Source organism: Macaca fascicularis, chromosome 15 (assembly GCF_037993035.2).
Source record: "Macaca fascicularis isolate 582-1 chromosome 15, T2T-MFA8v1.1".
In the NCBI taxonomy this organism is placed as follows: domain Eukaryota; kingdom Metazoa; phylum Chordata; class Mammalia; order Primates; family Cercopithecidae; genus Macaca; species Macaca fascicularis.
Genome location: NC_088389.1, coordinates 65,039,436 through 65,061,918, shown reverse-complemented (window position 1 = coordinate 65,061,918; position 22,483 = coordinate 65,039,436). Strand labels below are relative to the sequence as shown.

The window sequence follows — 22,483 nt, the reverse complement described above, 5'->3', positions numbered from 1 at the left end:
GGGCATCCAAGGAATCGGTTGACGTTCGTTGACTTTTCCTCTAGAAGACCAATCAGAGGTCTGAAGAAACAGCGGGCGTAGTTCTCAATTTCCGACTTTCAGCCAATCGTTCGGCTTGAGGGAAGATCTCGCGACGTTCTCCGTGTGAGACAGGCACCCTTGAGGCGGGTCGAAGAGCCTTCTGCCAAATTCTATTGGTAGTCCCAAGCGTAACCAGGCTCTTCTGATTGGCCGGTGTACTTCCAATTTCCGTCCAAGATCCGCCTCCTGCCTCCCTCTGCTTCTGGTGAGTATGCTTAGGGTCCACTTGAATTTAGTTCTTAGTGGAGGAAATGAGCCTTGGAGCGATGGGAATCTGCCTCCGGTCTCTGCAGGGCCCGAGATGGATGTGCCCTCCTTCAAGTTGGCAGTGAGGTGTGGGCAGGCCAGGTCCCATCCGCTCTCAGGACCTCATTTTTCCTGTCTGCACCGGGAGAAGGGAGGTTCCCTGACCCTGTGAGCCTTGGTTGCCCCCGTCCGAGTGGGGATGGGATGGGTCATCCAAATCCCAGAGGCGGGAGAGGTCCAGGTTTAGGGCCCAGAGGCCCTGGCGCCGAACCTGACCCTCCCTGGGCCTCAATTTCACTTTGTTGTTACCTGTTAAACCCCGCCTGCTTTCCAAAAGAGATTTTATGTTTTCTAATTGCTTCAATTATTGAATGGGTAATATCGTGGCAGTTATAGCAGACGTAAAGAAAGTCGAACGAGAACCCCACCGCCTTAAAAAAAAAAAAAAAAAAAAAAAAACTGAATGCCGCCGGGCGCGGTGGCTCACGCTTGTAATCCCAGCACTTTGGGAGGCCAAGGCGGGCGGATCACGAGCTCGGGAGATCGAGACCATCCTGGCTAACACGGTGAAACCCGGTCTCTACTAAAAAAAAAAAAACACAAAAATTAGCCGGGCCTCGTGGCGGGCTCCTATAATCCCAGCTACTCGGGAGGCTGAGGCAGGAGAATGGCATGAACCCGGGAGGCGGAGCTTGCAGTGAGCCGAGATTGCGCCACTGCATTCCAGCCTGGGCGACAGAGCGATACTCCGTCTCAAAAAAACAAAAAACAAACAAACAAAAAGAAACCAATGCAATCAAATTGTCAAATGTAAAACGCTATTATAAAGTCGAGGTTAAGATGAATGATGTTAGGAGTCAGACAGACCTACATTTGAATCACTACCCAGACATCTCTGAGCCATAATTCCCTTTCTACTCCTCTGAAAAATGGCAGTAATGCCTCAGCGGGTTGTTGTGAAGATTAAGTGAAATAATGAAGGTAAAGCACTTGACACAACGCCTGGCAAGTAGTAACTTCTTAAAAAATGGTAGCTATTATCTTTATAATAAGAACAGGCAAATACACTGGTCAGTGGGTTGGTGTACTTACTGTAATTGAGTACCCAATTTTGACCAAAATTAGTCAGTTAAGGGAAAAAAGGTAATTCTTACTAATAAGGAAACAAATCCATTCTTCAAAAGATAAATTATTTTTCTAGTTTCTATATTAAAAGGAATTTATTCTGTGGGACCTTATAAGGAATGTATATACTGTGGTGAACAGTGTTCAGCAGTTTTACAGACAAAATGAAAAGTCATTTCTTTACAACAGAGAAGCTTTCTGATGATCTTTTATGACACATGGATAAGAATAACTCATGTATTTAGTACTTCTGATAATGTCAGACCCTTTCTCTATATATATCATTTATAAACTCCACAACAACCATGAAAAGTAGGTGTTAACTTTGTTTTACCAATGAGGAAGTTAAGTATCTTGCTCTAAGTAACAACTATTAACTTCAATAGCTAGGCCTTTCTGACTGCATAGACAGCCATGTTTTCTGTGTTTCTGATTAAAGGAGGATGAAAATGCTTGGAATACCAGATAGATGCAGGGGCAGGTTGGACAGCTTGACCTACCTAAATTGGAGGGAATGTGGGCTGCCGAGGTACCTATGGTAGGAGCTATATCTTGCTCTAATAGAAAATTTTCACCGTGGTCTTGGTAGAGAGGGGAGGAGAGAAAAAATTATTTTAATAAAAATGATTTTAAAAAAGAAAATTCCCACCTTGGGAAATGAAGAGATGGGATGAGAGGATCACTGAACTTTAGATACATCTGTTCATTTATCTTATGGGTAGACTAGCACTTCTAATTCAACTTTTCCCGAACAAATGATTCACTTGCACCCCATCTTCAACCCAGGTACTCAAACCAAAGCCTTTCTCTTTCCCTTGGCTTATGAAACATCTCTCTGTCCCTTAGACAATGAAATATCAATATTGTCCATTTTACTTTGAAATATCTCTCAGATTCATCCCTTCCTTTCCTTTCTCACAGCCTCTGCCTTGATCTAACTAGAATCATTTGTTAACTGGTCTGTTGCAGTAGACTTGTAACTGGTTAATCTCTCTGCTTCCAGTATGTCCTAATTCATTCCCCACCTTGCTTGCAGCTAGAATGTCTTTGTAAAATGTCAGTGTGACCAAATTATATCCTTGCCTAAGACCAGTCAGAGGCTTCATTGCCTACAGAATATAAACTAAGCTATTTACCAGTGAGATGTCATTTTGCGCTTGAGGGTGTTGCCCACACTCCTCCCTTTGCTGGCAATGCCTTGCATCTGCCTCCCTTCTGCCTGGTAAACTAACGACCCATCAGAATCCTTATGGGGTACCTTGTTAACCTAAAGATGCTTCTTTGCTGCTTTTCCATCTTATGTTGCACAAAACACACTGTAACTTGTCTGTTGGAATGTCTTCCACTTTCACTAGTCTGTTAATCTCTAGGAAGTTGGTGCTTTGTAGTATTCAGCTTCATATCTGTCAATCCTTCACACTGTCTGTCGCATGAGATACACACAACAGACATGAGATGAGTCAACAAAACCCCTTTAGGGTTTTTGTTTACTCCTAAAGGCTTTTGAACCCCTAAAGGCTTCAGGCTTTAATGTTACAATTCCCCAAGTTAGCTTTCTAGAATTGTACAGCAGATGGCAGTAATAGGCTGCTTAACAAATCCCCTTCACTAAGAATGATTTTTGTCCCAACCTTGTCTGACTTTGGCCTTATCCTAGAAGCCAATATTTATGCCATTATAGGTAAAATCTCCTGTTTCCTCCCTCAGCCAACAGCAAAAATAGAAAAATGACTCAGCAGCTTCATCTCTGCAAGAAGAATGGAGTGGCAGTTGTCCAGGGAAAAGTGCATTTGAGGGAATATTTTCTTTGTCTCAATTTATTCATGGTAGTTGGGGCTTTTCTTTTGCATTTCTTTTTTTTTCCTTCTCTTCCTTTTGTTATTGTTCTCACAAGAAAGAGCTTTACTCATGGGTGGGTGCCTCATTTCTGTCCACTCCAAAAGGGAAGAAAGAAACTGGCAAATTGGAGAAAAGATAATTATGATGTGGGAGGTGAAGGAGTAGTCACATAGAATTGCAGTCACATAGAACTGCTTGTGGGCAGGCAAACAGTTGGCCTTCCTCCTCATTTGGAGGAGGGCCTGGGCAAATTTTCTGGACACTAGTGCCTTAAGTTAAGTGGAACATGTGGTTTTAGGTTCCTGCTTCCCAGAAAAGAGGAGAGGAGGCATAGAAACTCTTATGAGACAGGTGCTATTAGGAGCCTGAGGCTACATTTTACCCCTCCTTCAGAGTCTCCTTCGGATACAGGACTTAACGTCTACGGCCCTCTCCCCCCAACTGAAACCTTTTTGGTGGAAATGATCCCAGCTTGACATCTTAACCTCCAAATGAATATAGATTAAAGACTGGGAATTTGGGGCCAGGCACAGTAACTTGCACCTGTAATCCCAGCACTTTGGGAGGCCAAAGTGGGAAGATCGTTTAAGGCCAGGACTTCAAGACTAGTTTGGTCAGCATAGCAAGACCCCATCTCTACAAAAAAAGTGTTTTTAAAATTTAGCCAGTTGTGATGGCTCCTGCTTGTAGTCCTAGCTACCCAGGTGGCTAAGACAGGAAAATTCCTTGAGTCCAGAAGGGATGCAGTGAGCCCTGAGGCTGCAGTGAGCTGCGATCATACCATTGCCCTGCAGCCTGGATGACACAGAGAGACCCTATAAAAAAAAAAAAGACTGGGAATTTTGAAACTGGAAATGATTTTATAAATCATTTGTGTCTGTCCTCTCCCTAAGCCCTACTCTTTCATGGTGAACAGAGCTATGATAAGGACAAAAATTATAGACTTTGGAGTTAGACTTACTTAGATTGAGATCCCACCATTTACAGACCAGCTATGCCCTTGTGCAAGTATTTTAACCTTTTAAAATAATATCAGTGTCCTTGTAAACTAGATACAATAATGCTTCTCTTGAAAGGTTGTTTTGAGCTTTAGAAACAATAGTTGTCAAAAGTCTTGCACAGTATAGCTGGCACAGTATATATAGATGCTTAATTGATAATGCGACATGAAATGCTGTTTTTGCTAAAGGGATATTAGACTATGGAGAACAGGTCAGAGGGAAAATTTGGAGAGCTCTACCTGAACCTAAAATTACATTTCCGAGAGCTTTTTACAGTTAATTAATTTGATGAAAATATTGAAACAAACAGCATAGCCATGTATTTGTAAATTCTTTTTTTGGTACCTAGGTCCCGAACCTCCTAGGCTCTGAGGGAATTGTATATATGGAGAAAGCCAAGAATATTTTTCCTTAGCTTCTGGAACCTTCTGATGACATTGAGGGTTTTTGGTTCAGGTTTTTTCTAACCAACTCAGGCACTCTGCCACTTTTTTGAAGTGTGAATTGCCTGCTGTCAGCCTGGAGTTCTCACCTCCGCAATCCTGGCTGCAGGCATATTTGCATATTGGATGCTGTGTTCTTTAACCCCCTGAGGTTTGAATCCACTTGGAGTCTGTGTGTGAAAGCTGGCTACTTTCAAACCCGTGGACAGTTTCAGCTTTGTGGTCTCCAGAAAAACAGAAAACCCCCAACAATAGCTCCATTCACTTTTATGTAAATGGCACTCTTCAGGAAAACACTGGGCTATTTCCCAGGGCCCCAGAACATACTCAAACATTTGTTTGAGTGGGAGGTGGGGAGAGAGTTCTTTTGAGTCAATGAACATCTGTTCAGAACTGCTGTGCTGGGTCCCAAGAAAACAGAGCTTATAATCTGGCTCTTCCCCGCCAGAGGCAGCAGCAGAGATTTACTATACTAGGTATATGTGCTTGTGGTGGCATTGTACTGTGTCAGTTTAGCTACACTGGATTCCCAGTGTCCTTCCCATCTGCTTCCAGGTGAGGGTTGTCCACAAGAAAATTTCGTGAGAGATTTGGAAAGCTGAATTGAAGTAGCTGCCGGTACACTGTGAAGGACAGAGCTGTGTCTGTACACTGTGAAGGACAGAGCAGGGTACCAGGCGTGGTGGCAGTGCCTGTACTTTCTCTCTGATCTGCTGGCTCACCTTGTTGGTGAAGGTCATCACACAGCCCCCAGCACCCCCAGCTCCTACTGAATTTCCTCCTTCAGCTCCTCTGAGTCCTGGGCCATGTGTGCAGTCAGCTTTGTAGCAGAGGGCTCCGGCTTCTCCAGATCACCTGAGTCGCTGAGCTTGCGGCCAGTGAAAGGAAGCTGTGGGTTTCAGTTTGTCCTCATGAGTTCCAGTTGTCCTTGTAGATCCCAGTTGGTTCTCAGAGGTTCCAGTTTGTCTTTGTTCTCTTCCACCTCACATCCAGTTTTCTTCCTAACTGCTGGCCTCACAGACTTCAGGCCCAACACCAGGTGCAGAGGCGACAGAGTTGCATGGATTTCTCCGCCAACTTCTAAAGATACACAATGTCTACTCCTTATAATAAATCTTTAGTTTTCTGTCACTCATAGCATTTGCTTCCCTGATTGAACTTTTAAGTTTGTTCAAGCCATGTTAAGGATGCAGAACATGGAGTGATTAAAGCCAGAAAGTTTCACAAAGGAGGTGACATCTGAGCTGCTTCTGACGAGTAGGAGGTTGTGTGTATAGAGTGGGTAGGAGGAATTCTAGAGAATAGTTGGCTCAAGTCAAGCAATTGAAAGAGTAGTGAGGAGTTCTGTATTTCTAGAAGAACTGTTCTTTCCATGGGTCCAGAATATAGGTGGAGAATGAGCATCTGATCCTAGCTCTTCTGGCCCCATTGAGATGAACTGTTAGCTGATGTGGTTCTTAGATGTAGTCATCCCTAATATACTGGCGTCCACTGAAATACATTCTTGCTAGGGTATACCCTTGTCACTACCCTAAGATTCCTCCCCCACCCCACCGCTGCTCTCCTCTCCCCAGTGGTTCCATGTGGCCAACGCAGACTTGTCTTTCTTGGCTCCCCATGCAGGCATCTTTGCTTGTCCATGCTGTGCTGATGGTGGCAGTGGCATGGAGTTCCTGTCTTAGGCAGGGCACTGTGCCCTCTAGTCTTGGATCCCTAAGCTTATTTAGGGATTCTAACATTCATTCCATGGGACCTGAGGCAGGAGCAAGGTACCCTACATCTATAACTTTCTAATGCTTTTTGAACATCTTTGTAGGGAGGGCATGGGATTAGCTACCTGTTTCTGCCTCAGCCATGGACCAATAATATGAAATCTTTGTTCACCAGTTCTACAGTGATGGGGTGCTTCCTTTTGGCTTCTGGAATGGGGTAAGATCTTGGCATAAACAGGGAGTCCAGGAAAATAGAACATGGTGTTTAATGAAAGCCTACCACTTTATATATGATTTTGTAAACTCAAACAGGGATTTCATTATACATACTATTCAGAACTATCTTCTTTTCATGTGTCTAAAATTTTTCTTACAAGCAGCACATTAGGCTTGACCTAATTTTTTTTTTCTTTTTCTTTTATTTTTGAGACAAGGTCTCACTGTATTGCCCAGGCTGGAGTACAGTGATGCAAACATGGCTCACTGCAGCCTCAACTTTCCAGGCTCAAGCAATCTTCCCACCTTGGCCTCCCAAGTAGCTGGAACTACAGGTGCATGCCACCACACCTGGCTAATTTTTTTCTATTTTTTTGTAGAGATGAGGTCTCACTATGTTGTCCAGGCTGGTCTCAAACTCCAGGACTCAGGTGATTCTCCTGCCTCAGCCTCCCAGAATGGTGAGATTAAAGGCATGAGCCACTGAACCCAGCCTTGACCTCATTTTTTTAATGGCTTCATACTATTTCATCATATAGATATACTGTACTTTTTGCCCATTCCCATATTGATGGATATTTGTTTCTAGCTCTTTTCCTTTTTGATATTGCAAACAAAGTTGTAGTGAACATCATTGTGTGTACATCTTAAACCTATTTTTTTTTTTTTTTTTTTTTTTGAGACAGAGTCTCGCTCTGTCGCCCAGACTGGAGTGCAGTGGCCGGATCTCAGCTCTCTACAAGCTCCGCCTCCCAGGTTTTACGCCATTCTCCTGCCTCAGCCTCCCGAGTAGCTGGGACTACAGGCGCCCGCCACCTCGCCTGGCTATTTTTTTGTATTTTTTTTAGTAGAGATGGGGTTTCACCGTGTTAGCCAGGATGGTCTCGATCTCCTGACCTCGTGATCCGCCCGTCTCGGCCTCCCAAAATGCTGGAATTACAGGCTTGAGCCACCGCGCCTGGCCTTAAACCTATTATTTCTTATGTGAGAGTGGCTAGAAATGGAATTGCTGACTCTTAGGGAATGTGCATTTTATGTTTTGATAATTATTGTCAAATTGCCCTCCTAAGGGGATATGCGAATTTACTTTTCTACCAACAGTATATGAGAGCACAGATCATTTCAGAAATCCCCTTTCAGATTATTTCCAATCCTTAAAAACTTTTGTTACAGGTTTGGAAAAGCTTGGAAAGATCTTGGTGTTGGGTTTGGTTTTTGGTGAGAAACTGCTATTCTCTAGAGTAACATTACCATCTGTTGGCAGTCCTGAGAATTGCCCTGGAGTAGGTTTCTGTTTGGGCCTGATTTTTATGCCTTTGACAGCTGCAAACTCATCCTGATTGAGCACCAGCAAAGGGGCCATGGAGGATAGCAACTCCTGCTCCAGCCACCCTCTCTGCATCAGCTCTGCTACCCCCGGGCACCAGGAATGTCAGGCAATGGTGGCATGTGCCTGTATTGCCAGCTGCTTGGGAGGCTGAGGGGGAGGACCACTTTCTTTTTTTGTCTTTTTTTTTTTTTTTTTTTTGAGACAGAGTCTTCCTGTGTCGCCAAGCTGGAGTGCAGTGGTCCGATCTCGGCTCACCACAACCGCAACCTCCACCTCCCGGGTTCAGGCGATTCTCCTGCCTCAGCCTTCTGAGTAGCTGGGGTTACAGGCACGTGCCACCACGCCCGGCTAATTTTTGTAGTTTTAGTAGAGACAGGGTTTCACCATGTTGGCCAGGATGGTCTCGATCTCTTGACCTCATGATCCACCCGGGGGAGGACCACTTCTGTCCGGGAGTTTGAGGCCATTCTAGGCAACATAGTGAGTCCTGTCTCTTAAAACAAAAAATGGATAAAATAAAAGACTAAAAAAATATCAGGCTGGGCATGGTGGCTCATGCCTATAATCCCAACACATTGGGAGGCTGAGGTAGGTGGATCACTTCCTGGGCAATGTAGGGAGACCCTGTCTCAAAAGAAAAACAAAAACTCAACGAAATATTTTTTTCTCTATGAAGTTACCCTCCTCCGTAGATGACCTCTCTGCATTGTCAGAAACCACATTGCTGGGGGGCTGTGCGCTTCAGGGGCTCAGGATATGGGCTGGGGCAAATGGGGTTATGGGTTTGATGATAAAACTTGTACTGCTTCTCTCCCATTCCCAGCATCTCTCTTGTTTCAGTATGTTTGCTTCTGAGGATCTCCAGTGGCATAACAAATGCATGCCAGCCCTGTTTTACAGGGAGCCCTGGAGGTGTTGGGATAGAGGCCACATTGAACTGAGGGTAGTTGCCAAGGTCCTGCAGTTACACACAAAGGTCAGTCTCTGATTCCTGGATGCCCTCCATTGGTCCTGGGCATGCTGCCTTTTTCTGTAGGCTATGAGATCACAGTTAGCTAGTCTGTGCTACTGTCCAGCACCAGATTGCTACCCCCCAGTATGGAGCTTCCTATTTTGTGTAACTTCCCAATATTCTGTATCTTCTTTGTTAAATCCTTAGGATAAGACCATGGCCCTGAGAGCATGTGGCTTGATCATCTTCCGAAGATGCCTCATTCCCAAAGTGGACAACAATACAATTGAGTTTTTACTGCTGCAGGCATCAGATGGCATTCATCACTGGACTCCTCCCAAAGGTAGACGCCAGAGGGGCCACCTCTTGGGAAACTGCCAAGCGCTGCTCAGAAATCTACCCAGCCAGGCCCTCCCCAAGGCTTGATTCCCAGTGACTATGTAGCAAAAGGGGGTAGGGAAGGTAGGAGCCTTGAACCTTTCTACATACAAGCTCTCTAGACCAGGCCAGAGTAGAGCTGGAAATAGAATTCTGTGACTGAATTCCAGGGTGTTTTTATGAGTATCATTTGCCAGCTCTCCAACCTCTGTGGTGAATGGCTGGGTAAGAGAAAAGCCAGTGGGCAGGGAATTGGGGACCTTGAGGTTGACTGAGTTGTATGCCCACCTCTCTGAGCTTTGGGTTTTTCATCTGTCAAACAAGGGCTTGATTAGAAAATCCTAAGGTTTTGGGCAGGCACATGCCTATAATCCCAGCACTTTTGGAGGTCAAGGTGGACAGATTGCTTGAGCCCAGGAGCTTGAGACCAGCCTGGGCAAAATGGCAAAACCCTGTCTCTACAAAAAATACAAAAATTAGCCAGGCATGGTGGTGCACACCTGTAGTCCCAGCTACTCAGGAGGCTGAGGTTAGAGAATAACTTCAGCTCGAGAGATCAAGGCTGCAGTGAGCCGAGATCGTGCCATAGCACTCCAGCCTGGACAACACAGCCTGTCTCAAAAAAAAAGAAAATCCTAAGTTTTCTTCTAGCCTGTCTCTGATTTCATTTGATCAATTTCCTTTGACTCCTAGTTCAGTGTCCCTATCATTAGGTTTTTCTTTTTATTTATTTATTTTTTGAGTCGAAGTCTCTGTCTCCCAGGCTGGAGTGCAGTGGCGCAATCTCAGCTCACTGCAACCTCCCCTCCCAGGTTCAAGCAATTCTCCTGCTTCAGCCTCCCGAGTAGCTGGGACTACAGGCACCCGCCACCACACCCAGCTAATTTTTGTATTTTTAGTAGAGACGGGGTTTCACCATGTTGGCCAGGCTGGTCTCAAACTCCTGACTTCAAGTGATCTGCCCGTCTGGGCCTCCCAAAGTGCTAGGATTGCAGGCGTGGGCCACTGCACCCGGCCGGTTTTTCTTTTGAACTAAACACAGAGAGTATGACTTCTACAGTGTTTCTGAACATAGTTGTATTTTGAGTTGGAGCATAGAGAAGTTGGGCTCCCTGATCATAGATTCATCTGCGGATTGTGGCAGGAGTGGAGGAGTGAGGGGATGGGCAGGGCCTTCTTAGACCAGGAGGCTGTAAAGATTATGGAGACCTTGGAATTGCAGCTTGACCAGCTAGCTACCTGTGCCTTGAGTCTATCACTCAGCACTGAGGGTGGAGTTGGCCAAGTCTCCAGAGGAAAGAACAGTGAAGACTACTTGGCCTTAGGCCAAGCCAACATCTGTTTGTAAGCTGGCCAGTTTTCATCCACTAGTACTCCTGACCCCACCTCCAAGAGTCAGAAAGCTGCAGTCATTTAGTCCTGAAAGAGAAGCCAGGCTGTGTAGGCAGAAATGGGAAAAAGGAGCCCTTCTTAGCTGAGGCCATTGGGATGGTTTGAGTTGGGAGGGACAGACTGTGGCTCAGGTGCCTGCTGGAATGAGGAATAGCTCTCAGACAGAAGGAAGCAGGGACTTTATTTTTTAAATTATTTTGTTATTATTATTATTATTTGATAGAGACAGGGTCTTACTATATTGCCCAGGCTGGTCTTGAACTCCTGGGCTCAAGTGATCTGCCCAGCTCGTCTCCCAAAGTGCTGGAATTATAGGCGTGAGCCACCACACCTAGCCGAAAGCAGGGACTTTAAAAGGGAGTGGGGTTAGAAGGGTTGGACAAAGATCTAGGATTGAAGGAAAATAAGGAAATGGGAACAGGAAATAAATTTTGCATGTTTGAGTTGTACTGGGGAGAAACAAAGTGAAAAAAGAGACAGAAGCTTCACAAATACTGTGAATAGGAATAGTCACACTTGTCTCCAGATCACCTGAGTCACACTGCCTTGTTCCTCTCTCTACCTGATGTCAGTGGACCGCTCCTAATCCTTTCCTGCTTCAGCAGAAGCTACCCTGTTAATTAACACTGATGGGCAGAATACTGAATAGATGCCCCTGGGAGGGGTGTGCTCAGGGACTTCCATACACCTCTGAGGGTAGGTGGGACGTCCAGAATCAGTATCACCCGTCACTAGCAGCATCCCTCCCACCTTGCTCCCCCGATGCATTACCTATCTGTCTTTGTGTACACCACTATAGGAGGTGCTTGTGCAGAGAAAATTCCCTAGAAGCCGTAAGCTAGAATGGTTTTTAAGTACTAAGTTTCTGGGTTTTTTTGTTTGTTTGTTTGAGACAAGTCTCCCTGTGTTGCCCAAGCTGGAGTACAATGGCACAATCTCGGCTCACTGCAACCTCCGCCTCCCGGGCTCGAGTGATTCTCCTGCCTCAGCCTCCCAAGTATCTGGGATTACAGGCGCCCGCTGCCACGCCCAACTCATTATTGTATTTTTAGTAGAGACAGGGTTTCACCATGTTGGCCAGGCTGGTCTCAAACTCCTGACCTCAGATGATCCACCTGCCTCGGCCTCCCAAAGTGCTGGGATTACAGGCATGAACCACCGCACCCGGCCCCTGGGGAGTTTTTTGTGCAGCAACTGGCTCTGGGCATTGTAGACCCCTGGGAAGGAGGAGGGCCCCCAATCTCCAAACCAAGGAGGGAACAACTGAGAGATTCTGCTCCCCATGAGCCTGTGAGCCAGGAGGCCTCCCTAGAAACTTACTGGAGCCAAGTGTAGACAGAGTCTGCCAGACCCTTCCCAGTCCTTGCCCCCTCTGGGGAAGCTGAGGATTTGTGGGAGGGGCCTAGAGGTAAAACTGAGAGCTGCTTCAGCCTGCAGAGCTTCAAGTTCTCCCACAGCAGTTTCTTGGCAGCTGTCTTCTTGGGTTTGGGTGTTGCTAACATATTTTCTTAGAAGTGGTTCTCAGCTGGCCCTTAGTCTTAAGTTCCCATCAAGGGTTTCCCTATGAAACTGAAATCTGGCCTTGCCCAGTAAGAAAGAGGAAAACAATTTGGAAAAAGCCTGGTAGCTTAATGGAAACAGCTGCTCATTCAGCTGTGCAGGGTTTTGAGCCTGTCTTTTGGCCCTGGAATGTCAGGGTCCACCTGCAGACAATGTTAAGTCCTCACTGGATTGTAGGCAAAGTACTTCCTCGTCAGCTAACTTCCACTTGTTAAGAAAGGACTTCCCCCTCCTTGGAAAAGGTCACTTTAAGGTCTCCAGTAGAAAAGTGATTCCTTAGAGCATGGGATGAAGAAAGTTCCAAAGAATAAGAAAGCAGACATCTGAAGAAGGTCATCTCATACCATCAAAGAGCAGTATTCTAAACCTGACTTGCTATACACATGGTCTGTTTCACTCTCTGCAGAGAAGATGGAGTGGGAAGGTGGGATTGCTCACACCCCAAGAACTAGACACTACCTGCCCTATACCCCCTTCCCAGGCATGTTAGGATATTGCCAATCTCCAGGCTTCCTTTAGCCTAGGAACACCTAGAAAAGTCACTGAATGGCTGGGTGTGGTGGCTCATACCTGTAATCTCAGCACTTTGGGAGGCTGAGGCAGGAGGATGACTTGAGGCCAGGAGTTTGAGACCAGCCTGGGAAATATAGTGAGACCCCATATTTACCAAATAAATAAATAAATAAATAAATAATTAGCTGGGCATGGTGGCACATGCCTGTTGTTCTAACTACTCAGGAGGCTGAGGTGGGAGGATCACTTGAGCCCAGGAATTCAAGGCTGCAGTGAGCTGATTGCCCTACTGCACTCTGGCCTGGGCAACAGAGTGAGTCCCTGTCTCAAAACAAAACAGAAAAAAATATATATATAGTCTGGAAAATCCAGCTTTGGGAACTTTGGAAGATTTCCTCCTCCTTTTCTTCCTATTTTCTCCTAACTAGGCCATGTGGAACCAGGAGAGGATGACTTGGAAACAGCCCTGAGGGAGACTCGAGAGGAAGCGGGCATAGAAGCAGGCCAGCTGACCATCATTGAGGGGTTCAAAAGAGAACTCAATTATGTGGCCAGGAACAAGCCTAAAACAGTCATTTACTGGCTGGCAGAGGTGAAGGACTATGATGTGGAGATCCGCCTCTCCCATGAGCACCAAGCCTACTGCTGGCTGGGGCTGGAGGAGGCCTGCCAGTTGGCTCAGTTCAAGGAGATGAAGGCAGCACTCCAAGAAGGACACCAGTTTCTTTGCTCCACAGAGGCCTGAGCTGACTGGAGCAGAGTCATTTGCTTCAGTAGGATCCTTGTGGGCCTTCTAAGATGAAGCCACCCTCAGGTCCAGGGAAGGTTGTGCTAGTATTTGGCTCATCACAGCCAAGAGCAGATAGATTCGTGAAATCGGCTCAACTCCCAGATGAGAGCATGCAAAAATCTTGGCTGGGTGGAAAGCAAGGCAAAGAGTAAAAATAAAAAAGGCCAGGCCCAGTAAGTGTACCTTGTATTTTATAAATAAACTGCAAGCAGCTCAAAGTTGTCCTTCTAACCTGTTGTGTTTATTTCTTGGACTTTTGGCATTGGTGGGAAGAAGAAAGCTGAAGTGAATCAGAGTTCTGACCTTAACCAGAGGGAACTCTGTGTCCATACAGTATCCCCAGAGAACTTAAGAGCTAGGGATTCCAAATGGAAGAGACCCAGCACTGCCAGGATGGCTCTCTTGCCTCTGGAATGCCAAGCACACCCACCCCATCCCCACCAGTGGCCCTGAGACTTTGTGACCCACAGTCAGGATTTCCAAGTGAGTGGGACTGGAGTGCAGGAATTGGGTCTGTTCTACTCACTAATATATCTTTCACCAGCACCAGGCACATATGTTGTAAGTACTCAGTAAATATTACCTTAAATAGGGCTGGGCACGATGGCTCACACCTGTAATCCCAGCACTTTGTGAGGCCGAGGTGGGCGGATCACTTGAGGTCAGGAGTTTGAGACTAGCATGGGCAACATGGTGAAACCCTGTCTCTACTAAAAATACAAAAATTAGCTGGGGGTGGTGGCACATACCCGTAATCCCAGCTACTCGAGAGGCTGAGGCAAAGAATCACTTGAACCTGGAAAATGAAAGTTACAGTGAGCTGAGATCGTGCCACCCCACTCCAGCTTGGGCGACAAAGCAAGACTGTCTCAAAAAATAAAAATATTACCTTAAATAATTAGAGACTAGATAGGCATGGTGGCTCATGCCTATAATCCCAGCACTTTGAGAGGCCGAGGTGGGTGGATAACTTGAGGTCAGGAGTTTAAGACCATCTTGACCAACTTGGTGAAACTCTATCTCTACTAAAAACACAAACAGCTGGGCGTGGTGGTGCACACCTGTAATCCCAGCTTCTTGGGAGGCTGAGGCAGGAGAATTGCTTGAACCTGGGAGGTGGAGGTTGCAGTGAGCTGAGATGGTGCCATTGCACTCCAGCGTAGGCAACAGAGTGAGACTGTCTCAAAAGTAAATAAATAGGCTGGGCACGGTGGCTCACACCTGTAATCCCAGCACTTTGGGAGGCCAAGGCAGGTGGATCACCTGAAGTCAGGAGCTCAAGACCAGCCTGGCCAACATGGTGAAAACCCGTCTTTACTAAAAATGCAAAAATTAGCCTGGCATGGTGGCTTATGCCTGTAGTCCCAGCTACTTGGGAGGCTGAGGCAGGAGAATCACTTGAACCCAGGAGGCGGAGGTTGCAGTGAGCTGAGAGCCCACTGCACTCCAGCCTGGGCAACAGAGTGAGACTCCACTTCAAATAAATAAATAATTAGAGATAGGAGGAATTTTGGACTCCCCGAGTCACAACAGAGGAGGGACAGGCAACCCTGGACCCCCAGGTCAGTGACGCATGCACTCTGTGGTCTCAGCCCAGGCCTGCCTCACAGGGTGATAAGCCTTGTCAACATGACTAAGGTCACTGGGAATGAGACAAGCCCAGACCCAAAGGAATCTGCTGGGCCACCCAGCAGTCATATCACTACACCTGTGCATTCCTCACCTGAAGCTGCCTTCCCCACCCTCAGCAAAACCTCATCATTAATGTTTTTCTCTTTCTATCTACTTTTTTTTTGTTTTGTTTTGAGACAGAGTTTCGCTCTTCTTGCCCTGGCTGTAGTGCAATGGCACGATCTCAGCTCACTGCAACCTCTGTCTCCTGGGTTCAAGTGATTCTCCTGCCTCAGCCTCCTGAGTAGCTGGGATTACAGGCGCCCGCCACCACGCCCGGCTAATATTTTGTATTTTTTAGTAGAGACGGGGTTTCACTATGTTGGTCAGGCTGGTCTCGAACTCCTGACCTCAGGTGATCCGCCCACCTTGGCCTCCCAAAGTGCTGGGATTACAGGCGTAAGCCACCACACCCAGCCCTCCTATCTACTCTCTTTGTCCACAACTCCACTGTAAGACCCAGAGGTGCTACAGTTGGGTCTCAGCCCTGTTTTCCCTTGCTACTAGGGCTCAAGGAATGCAGGAGCAGGTGTTAGATCCCACAGCCCTTCCAGGAGCTGTTAGCAGCTGGATTCATGTGGATTTTATTAGAAAGCTGTTGCCCAATGAAGTGCAGAAGATTAAAAGCGAAGGGGCATTGGCAGAGGTCAGCCTGGATTACTAGGGTCAAGAACAGCCACCCCCAAAGGAAGAAAAGACAACTTGCCCAGGTCTTAAGCAGACTTCCAGATGTTTTTAGTCCCCAGTTCTCCGTGCAGACAGGGCAAAAGTACTAGTGAACAGGATCTTGGAGCACAGCCAGGGGTCTGAATGGTTTTGTTCCTCAACCCTCTGAGCAGCATTCTCTGAAGGAGGCCTGCTGCAGGAAGTTTTTGGAGCTTAATGTTCTTTTTCCAGGCCAGCAGGGACCACGTTGCACTGATTTAATAAATGCCTGCTGGGCAGTGGTGCCAAACCACAGACGAGCTGCCTCCTAACAAGGGCTGGCCGGCTGCGCACTCTCAGAATGGGAGGCTGTGGAATCTCAAGTCTAAGATCTCATACATCAAAGTTGGAAGGGACTTGGAAAATGACCTGATTTGGCTGCTCATTTTTATTGCTGGGGAAATTGAGACTTAACAAGGTGGATGGCCCTGGCAGTATCTATACGTGGGGTGCTTTGAGGAGTGGGTGCCAGAGGGAAGACTGCTTTAGAATATATATATATATAGCTATATATATATAGCTTCGAAGTCATTCATCTGGGCCTTACAGAGTGTTCCATTAAAATGTAGGTACTTCGGTTAAGAGGTCACCCGTAAGTTGTATTCTTTTCTTTTTTTTTTTGAGAAGGAGTCTCGCTGTGTTGCCCAGGATGGAGTACAGTGGTGTGATCCCGGCTCACTGCCGTCTCCGCCTCCCTGCCGTCTCCGCCTCCTGGGTTCACGCCATTCTCCTGCCTCAGCCTCCCGAGTAGCTGGGACTACAGGCGCCCACCACCACTCCCATCTAATTTTTGTTGTTGTTGTTGTTGTTGTATTTTTAGTAGAGATGGGATTTCACCTTGTTAGCCAGGATGGTCTCAATCTCCTGACCTTGTGATCCACCCGCCTCGGCCTCCCAAAGTGCTGGGATTGCAGGTGTGAGCCACCACCACGCCCGGCTGTAAGTTGTATTCTTTGCAGAAATGATTGACAGTGGGGTGGGACTAAAGCATGTTATGGGAGGTGGATGAGGGTGGGAGAGAGAGAGGAGCTGAGATTGGGATGTAGCAGGTGAGTAGGCTTTGACAACATCACCACTTTGCTTTTGGCCAGTGGGGCTTGTTCAATCTGAACTCAGAGGTGCCAGAGCATTACAAAGTCCAGCTCCCATGCCCTACCACCCCCCTTTCAACTGGCAGAGCAGCACTCTGCCGATGCTGCACTTTGGGTTAGGCCAGGCCTCAGGGAGACCTCAGCAGAGTTGCACCAGTTCAGGAGATGCTTCCATGTTGAAGTTTTCCTCCAGAGAATGGTGATGGTCAGAACTAATCTAAAATTGGAGGAGAGCCCTGCCCCAGCCCCTCTGAGGGAGAGCTCTCCCCTGGGACCTCAGCCAGTTTACCAGCTCTTTGGCTGTCAGAGTCTCAGAGTTCTAGAGTCCAGTCCTTCCCAGGTTCTTATGTTCTTTTTTGTTTGTTTGTTTGTTTGTTTTGTTTTGTTTTGTTTTGTTTGAGATGCAGTCTTGCTCTGTCTCCCAGGCTGGAGTGCAGTGGCGCGATCTCAGCTCACTGCAACCTCCACTTCCTGAGTTCAAGTAATTCTCCTGCCTCAGCCCCCTGAGTAGCTGGGATTACAGGCACCCACCACCGTGCCCAGCTAACTTTTGTATTTTTAGTAGAGATGGGGTTTCGTCATGTTGACCAGGCTGGTTTCGAACCCCTGACCTCAGGTGATCCACCCGTCTCAGCCTCCCAAAGTGCTGGCCCAGGTTCTTTTATTTTTATTTTTATTTTTATTTTTATTTTTATTTTTATTTTATTTTATTTTATTTTGAGACAGAGTCTCGCTCTGTCGCCCAGGCAGGAGTGCAGTGGCCAGATCTCAGCTCACTACAAGCTCCGCCTCCCGGGTTTACGCCATTCTCCTGCCTCAGCCTCCCGAGTAGCTGGGACTACAGGCACCCGCCACCTCACCCGGCTAGTTTTTTGTATTTTTTAGTAGAGACGGGGTTTCACCAGTTTAGCCAGGATGGTCTCGATCTCCTGACCTTGTGATTCGCCCGTCTCGGCCTCCCAAAGTGCTGGGATTACAGGCTTGAGCCACCGTGCCCGGCCTATTTTTATTTTTTATTTTTTATTTTTGAGGTGGAGTCTCTCTCTGTCCCCCCAGGCTGGAGTGCAGTAGCACAATCTTGGCTCACTGCAAGCTCCGCCTCCCATGGCCCAGGTTCTTTATGTAGAGTTTCAGTGGATTAAGTGAGTAGGTCAAGCAGAGATTGCTGATGTGGTCATCTTTACACTCCACAGGAGTTTCCCCGGGAAATAAGCTTAGGGAATGGGGAGCTAGAAGAGCATCTTGCTCCATCATGGGGTTGGCTTCAGAGTGTAGCCTTTTTACAGGCATCAGAAGAAAGATGACCAAGGTTGGGCATGTGGCATTGGCTCACACCTGTAATCCCAGCACTTTGGGAGGAGAGGCAGGAGGATCACTGAGCCCAGGAGTTAGAGACCAGTCTGGGCAATGTAGTGAGACCCCATCTCTACAAAAAAAAAAAAAAATTAGCCAGGTATGGTGATGTGTACCTGTAGACCCAGCTACTCAGAACACTGAGGAGGGGAGAATTGCTTAAGCCCAGGAGGTTGAGGTTGCAGTGAACCAAGATTGTGACACTGCACTCCAGCCTGGGCGCCAGAGTGAGACCGTTATCTCAAAATTTATTATTATTATTATTATTATTATTATTATTATTTTGAGGTGGAGTCTTTCTCTGTCACCCAGGCTGGAGTGGAGTGGCACAACCTCGACTCACTGCAGCCTCCATCTCCCCGGTTCAAGCAATTCTCCTGCCTCAACCTCCTGAGTAGCTGGGACTATAGGTGCGTGCCACCACACCCAACTAATTTTTTTTTTTTTTTTGTATTTTTAGTAGAGACAGGGTTTCACCGTGTTAAACAGGATGGTCTCAATCTCCTGACCTTGTGTTCTCGTGATCCGCCCGCCTTGACCTCCCAAAGTGCTGGGATTACAGGCGTGAGCCACTGCGCCCAACCAATTAATTTTTTAAAAAAAGGAAGAAGAAAAATGACCAGTCCTTCCCAAGTTCTCCACAGAGGGTGACTTAGGGAAGGAGCCTAGGCAGAACCACAGTTTGGAGAGAAGCAGCCTCTGGCTTGACATACCTTTGTTTAAACATTTATGTCATCACTTTTATGGCTCCTAAAGTCCTGCCTCCTTCAGATAGCTTTCCCAGGATACTCAGAAATTGCTGGTTTCTGTTTTCCTTATGGCTACTTCCCCTCTTAAAACTCATCTGGCACCTTAGGAAGTTGCTTCATTTAAAAAAAAAAATCTGCATCTGGTATGACTGTTGCTCCTTTAGCTCAGGGGTGCCTTCCCACCTACCCTCTCAAGAGGACTAGTGTTGGCTGGGCACAGTTGCTTATGCCTATAATCCCAGCACTTTGGGAGGTCAAGGTGGGCGGATCACCAGAGGTCAGGAGTTCGAGACCAGCCTGACCAACATAGTGAAACCCCGTCTCTACTAAAAAATACAAAATATTAGCCGGGCGTGGTGGCGGGCGCCTGTAATCCCAGCTACTCAGGAGGCTGAGGCAGGAGAATCACTTGAACCCAGGAGACAGAGGTTGCAGTGAGCTGAGATCGTGCCATTGCACTACAGCCAGGGCAAGAAGAGCGAAACTCTGTCTCAAAACAAAACAAAAAAAAAAGTAGATAGAAAGAGAAAAACATTAATGATGAGGTTTTGCTGAGGGTGGGGAAGGCAGCTTCAGGTGAGGAATGCACAGGTGTAGTGATATGACTGCTGGGTGGCCCAGCAGATTCCTTTGGGTCTGGGCTTGTCTCATTCCCAGTGACCTTAGTCATGTTGACAAGGCTTATCACCCTGTGAGGCAGGCCTGGGCTGAGACCACAGAGTGCATGTGTCACTGACCTGGGGGTCCAGGGTTGCCTGTCCCTCCTCTGTTGTGACTTGGGGAGTCCAAAATTCCTCCTATCTCTAATTATTTATTTATTTGAAGTGGAATCTCGCTCTGTTGCCCAGGCTGGAGTGCAATGGTGTGCTCTCAGCTCACTGCAACCTCTGCTTCCCGGGTCCAAGTGATTCTCCTGCCTCAGCCTCCCGGGTAGCTGGGATTACAGGTGCCCACCACCATACATGGCTAATTTTTATTTTTTATTATTTTTTTTTATTTTTTATTTTTTTGAGACGGAGTCTTGCTCTGTGGCCCGGGCTGGAGTGCAGTGGCCAGATCTCAGCTCACTGCAAGCTCCGCCTCCCGGGTTTACGCCATTCTCCTGCCTCAGCCTCCGGAGTAGCTGGGACTACAGGCACCCGCCACCTCGCCCGGCTAGTTTTTTGTATTTTTAGTAGAGACGGGGTTTCACCGTGTTAGCCAGGATGGTCTCGATCTCCTGACCTCGTGATCCGCCCGTCTCGGCCTCCCAAAGTGCTGGGATTACAGGCTTGAGCCACCGCGCCCGGCCTAATTTTTATATTTTTAGTAGAGATGGGGTTTCACCATCTTGGTCAGTCTGGTCTTGAACTCCTGACCTCAGGTGATCCAACCACCTTGGCCTCCCAAAGTGCTGGGATTACAGGTGTGAGCCACCGAACCCAGCCTATCTCAAAGAATTTTTAAATTTATCTTGTGATTTATTCTTTGATCATTGGTTATTCAGGAGTGTGTTGTTTAAATTCCACACATTTGTTAATTTCTCCAACTTCCTTCTGTTATTAATTTCTAATTTTATTCCATTGTGACTACAGAATATACTTTGTATGATTTCAATCCTTTTAAATGCATTAAGACTTATTTTATAAAATAACAGATTATGTACCTTGGAGAATGTTCCATGTACTCTTGAGAAGAATATATATTCTGTTGTTGCTCATGGAGTATACTATAGATGTATTAGGTCTGGTTGGTTCAAATATTCTATTTCCTTGTTGATCTTCTGCCTAGTTGTTCTATGTATTATTGAAAGTGGGGCATGGAAATCTCCAACTATTATTGTTTTTTTTTTTGGCCATGGAAAAACCCTCTTATTTATTTGATTAAACAAAAATAAAATAAGCTGCATAGGAACAATTTTAAAGTCCACAGAGGGCCGGGCGCGGTGGCTCAAGCCTGTAATCCCAGCACTTTGGGAGGCCGAGACGGGCGGATCACGAGGTCAGGAGATCGAGACCATCCTGGCTAACACGGTGAAACCCTGTCTCTACTAAAAAATACAAAAAACTAGCCGGGCAAGGTGGCGGGCGCCTGTAGTCCCAGCTACTCGGGAGGCTGAGGCAGGAGAATGGCGTAAACCCGGGGGGCGGAGCTTGCAGTGAGCTGAGATCCGGCCACTGCACTCCAGCCTGGGCGACACAGCGAGACTCCGTCTCAAAAAAAAAAAATAAAAAAAAAAAATAAAAAAAAAATAAAGTCCACAGAGACACCAACTTGTTTTAGGGCTGTAGTAGTTGATATAGCATCTCCGCTGCCTTCTCCAGCCTACTCTGTAGACCACAGCAATACATTCAAAAGCTTGTTAGCTAATGCAGGTGTTTTTGAACACTTTTCCATTGGTTCTTCACCTGCTCATTGCCTGTCACATGTGCAGCCTGCAATCATAGCGTTTAAGATTTAAAAGTGAAAGCCAAAAGAAAAACAAGCAAACAAAAACTCACTTTTGCCTAAAGCTTTGGGCAAAATGTTCATTTCCCCACCCATCCAGTGAATTGACAGAATTCACACCACCATGGCAATAACCAGTTCAAAGTGGCAAAAGGCAGTCAGCATCCCAGAGGAACTTACAGCATGGTTTCTGCAGCCAGGGGAGTTGTTTTGGTAGTATGTAGTCCTTGTATCATGTCTGCCTTGGACAAATAAAAATTAAGAGGTTTAACTTAGTCATTCTAACATAGGCAACATGCCCATGTTAATCCCCCCAATTCTGCATTAACTTTTTTCTTAAAAAAGTAAAATAAACTCAACTGAATCATATGTTCTGCAGTTAAAAATTAAAGCACTAGGCTGGGCGCGGTGGCTCATGCCTGTAATCCCAGCAGTTTGGGAAGCCAAGGCAGGCAGATCACAAGGCTGGGAGATTGAGACCATCCTGGCCAACATGGTGAAACCCCATCTCTACTAAAAGTATAAAAAAATCAGCTGGGCGTGGTGGCATGTGCCTGTACTCTCAGCTACTCGGGAGACTGAGGCAGGAGAATCGCTTGAACCCAGGAAGCAGAGGTTACAGTGAGCTGAGATCATATCACTGCACTCCAGTCTGGCTACAGAGCGAGAGTCTGTCTCAAAAAATAAAAATAAGTAAGTAAGTAAATAAATAAATAAATAAATAAAGCACTAGCTACTTGGGAGGTTGAGGTGGGAGGATCTCTTGAGCCCGGGAGGTCAAGGTGACAGTGAGCCATGATCACACCACTGCACTCCAGTCTCGGCAACAGAACAAGACCCTGTCTTTAAAAAATAATAATAAACAAATAAATAAAGCATTTTGCCAATATTGCACAAGGTCTAATGGAC

At 46.6% G+C, this 22,483-nt stretch overlaps 1 protein-coding gene across 3 annotated transcripts; it reads left to right on the top strand.

Moving 5' to 3' along the window:
* Nucleotides 1–236: 236 nt before the first annotated feature.
* Nucleotides 237–13,806, top strand: NUDT2 (nudix hydrolase 2). 3 transcript variants are annotated; one of them, XM_065531015.2, is made up of 4 exons: nucleotides 237–286; nucleotides 8,834–8,969; nucleotides 9,153–9,288; nucleotides 13,217–13,806. In XM_065531015.2, exons 2-4 carry the CDS (start codon nucleotides 8,835–8,837, stop codon nucleotides 13,531–13,533), a joined length of 588 nt encoding a protein of 195 aa, XP_065387087.1. In that variant the 5' UTR covers nucleotides 237–286; nucleotide 8,834; the 3' UTR covers nucleotides 13,534–13,806. The 3 variants fall into 3 exon arrangements, with proteins under 3 accessions (XP_065387087.1, XP_045229315.1, XP_005581530.1); XM_045373380.3 differs by having other exon boundaries at nucleotides 8,817–8,969; XM_005581473.5 differs by lacking the exon at nucleotides 8,834–8,969.
* Nucleotides 13,807–22,483: the final 8,677 nt, after the last annotated feature.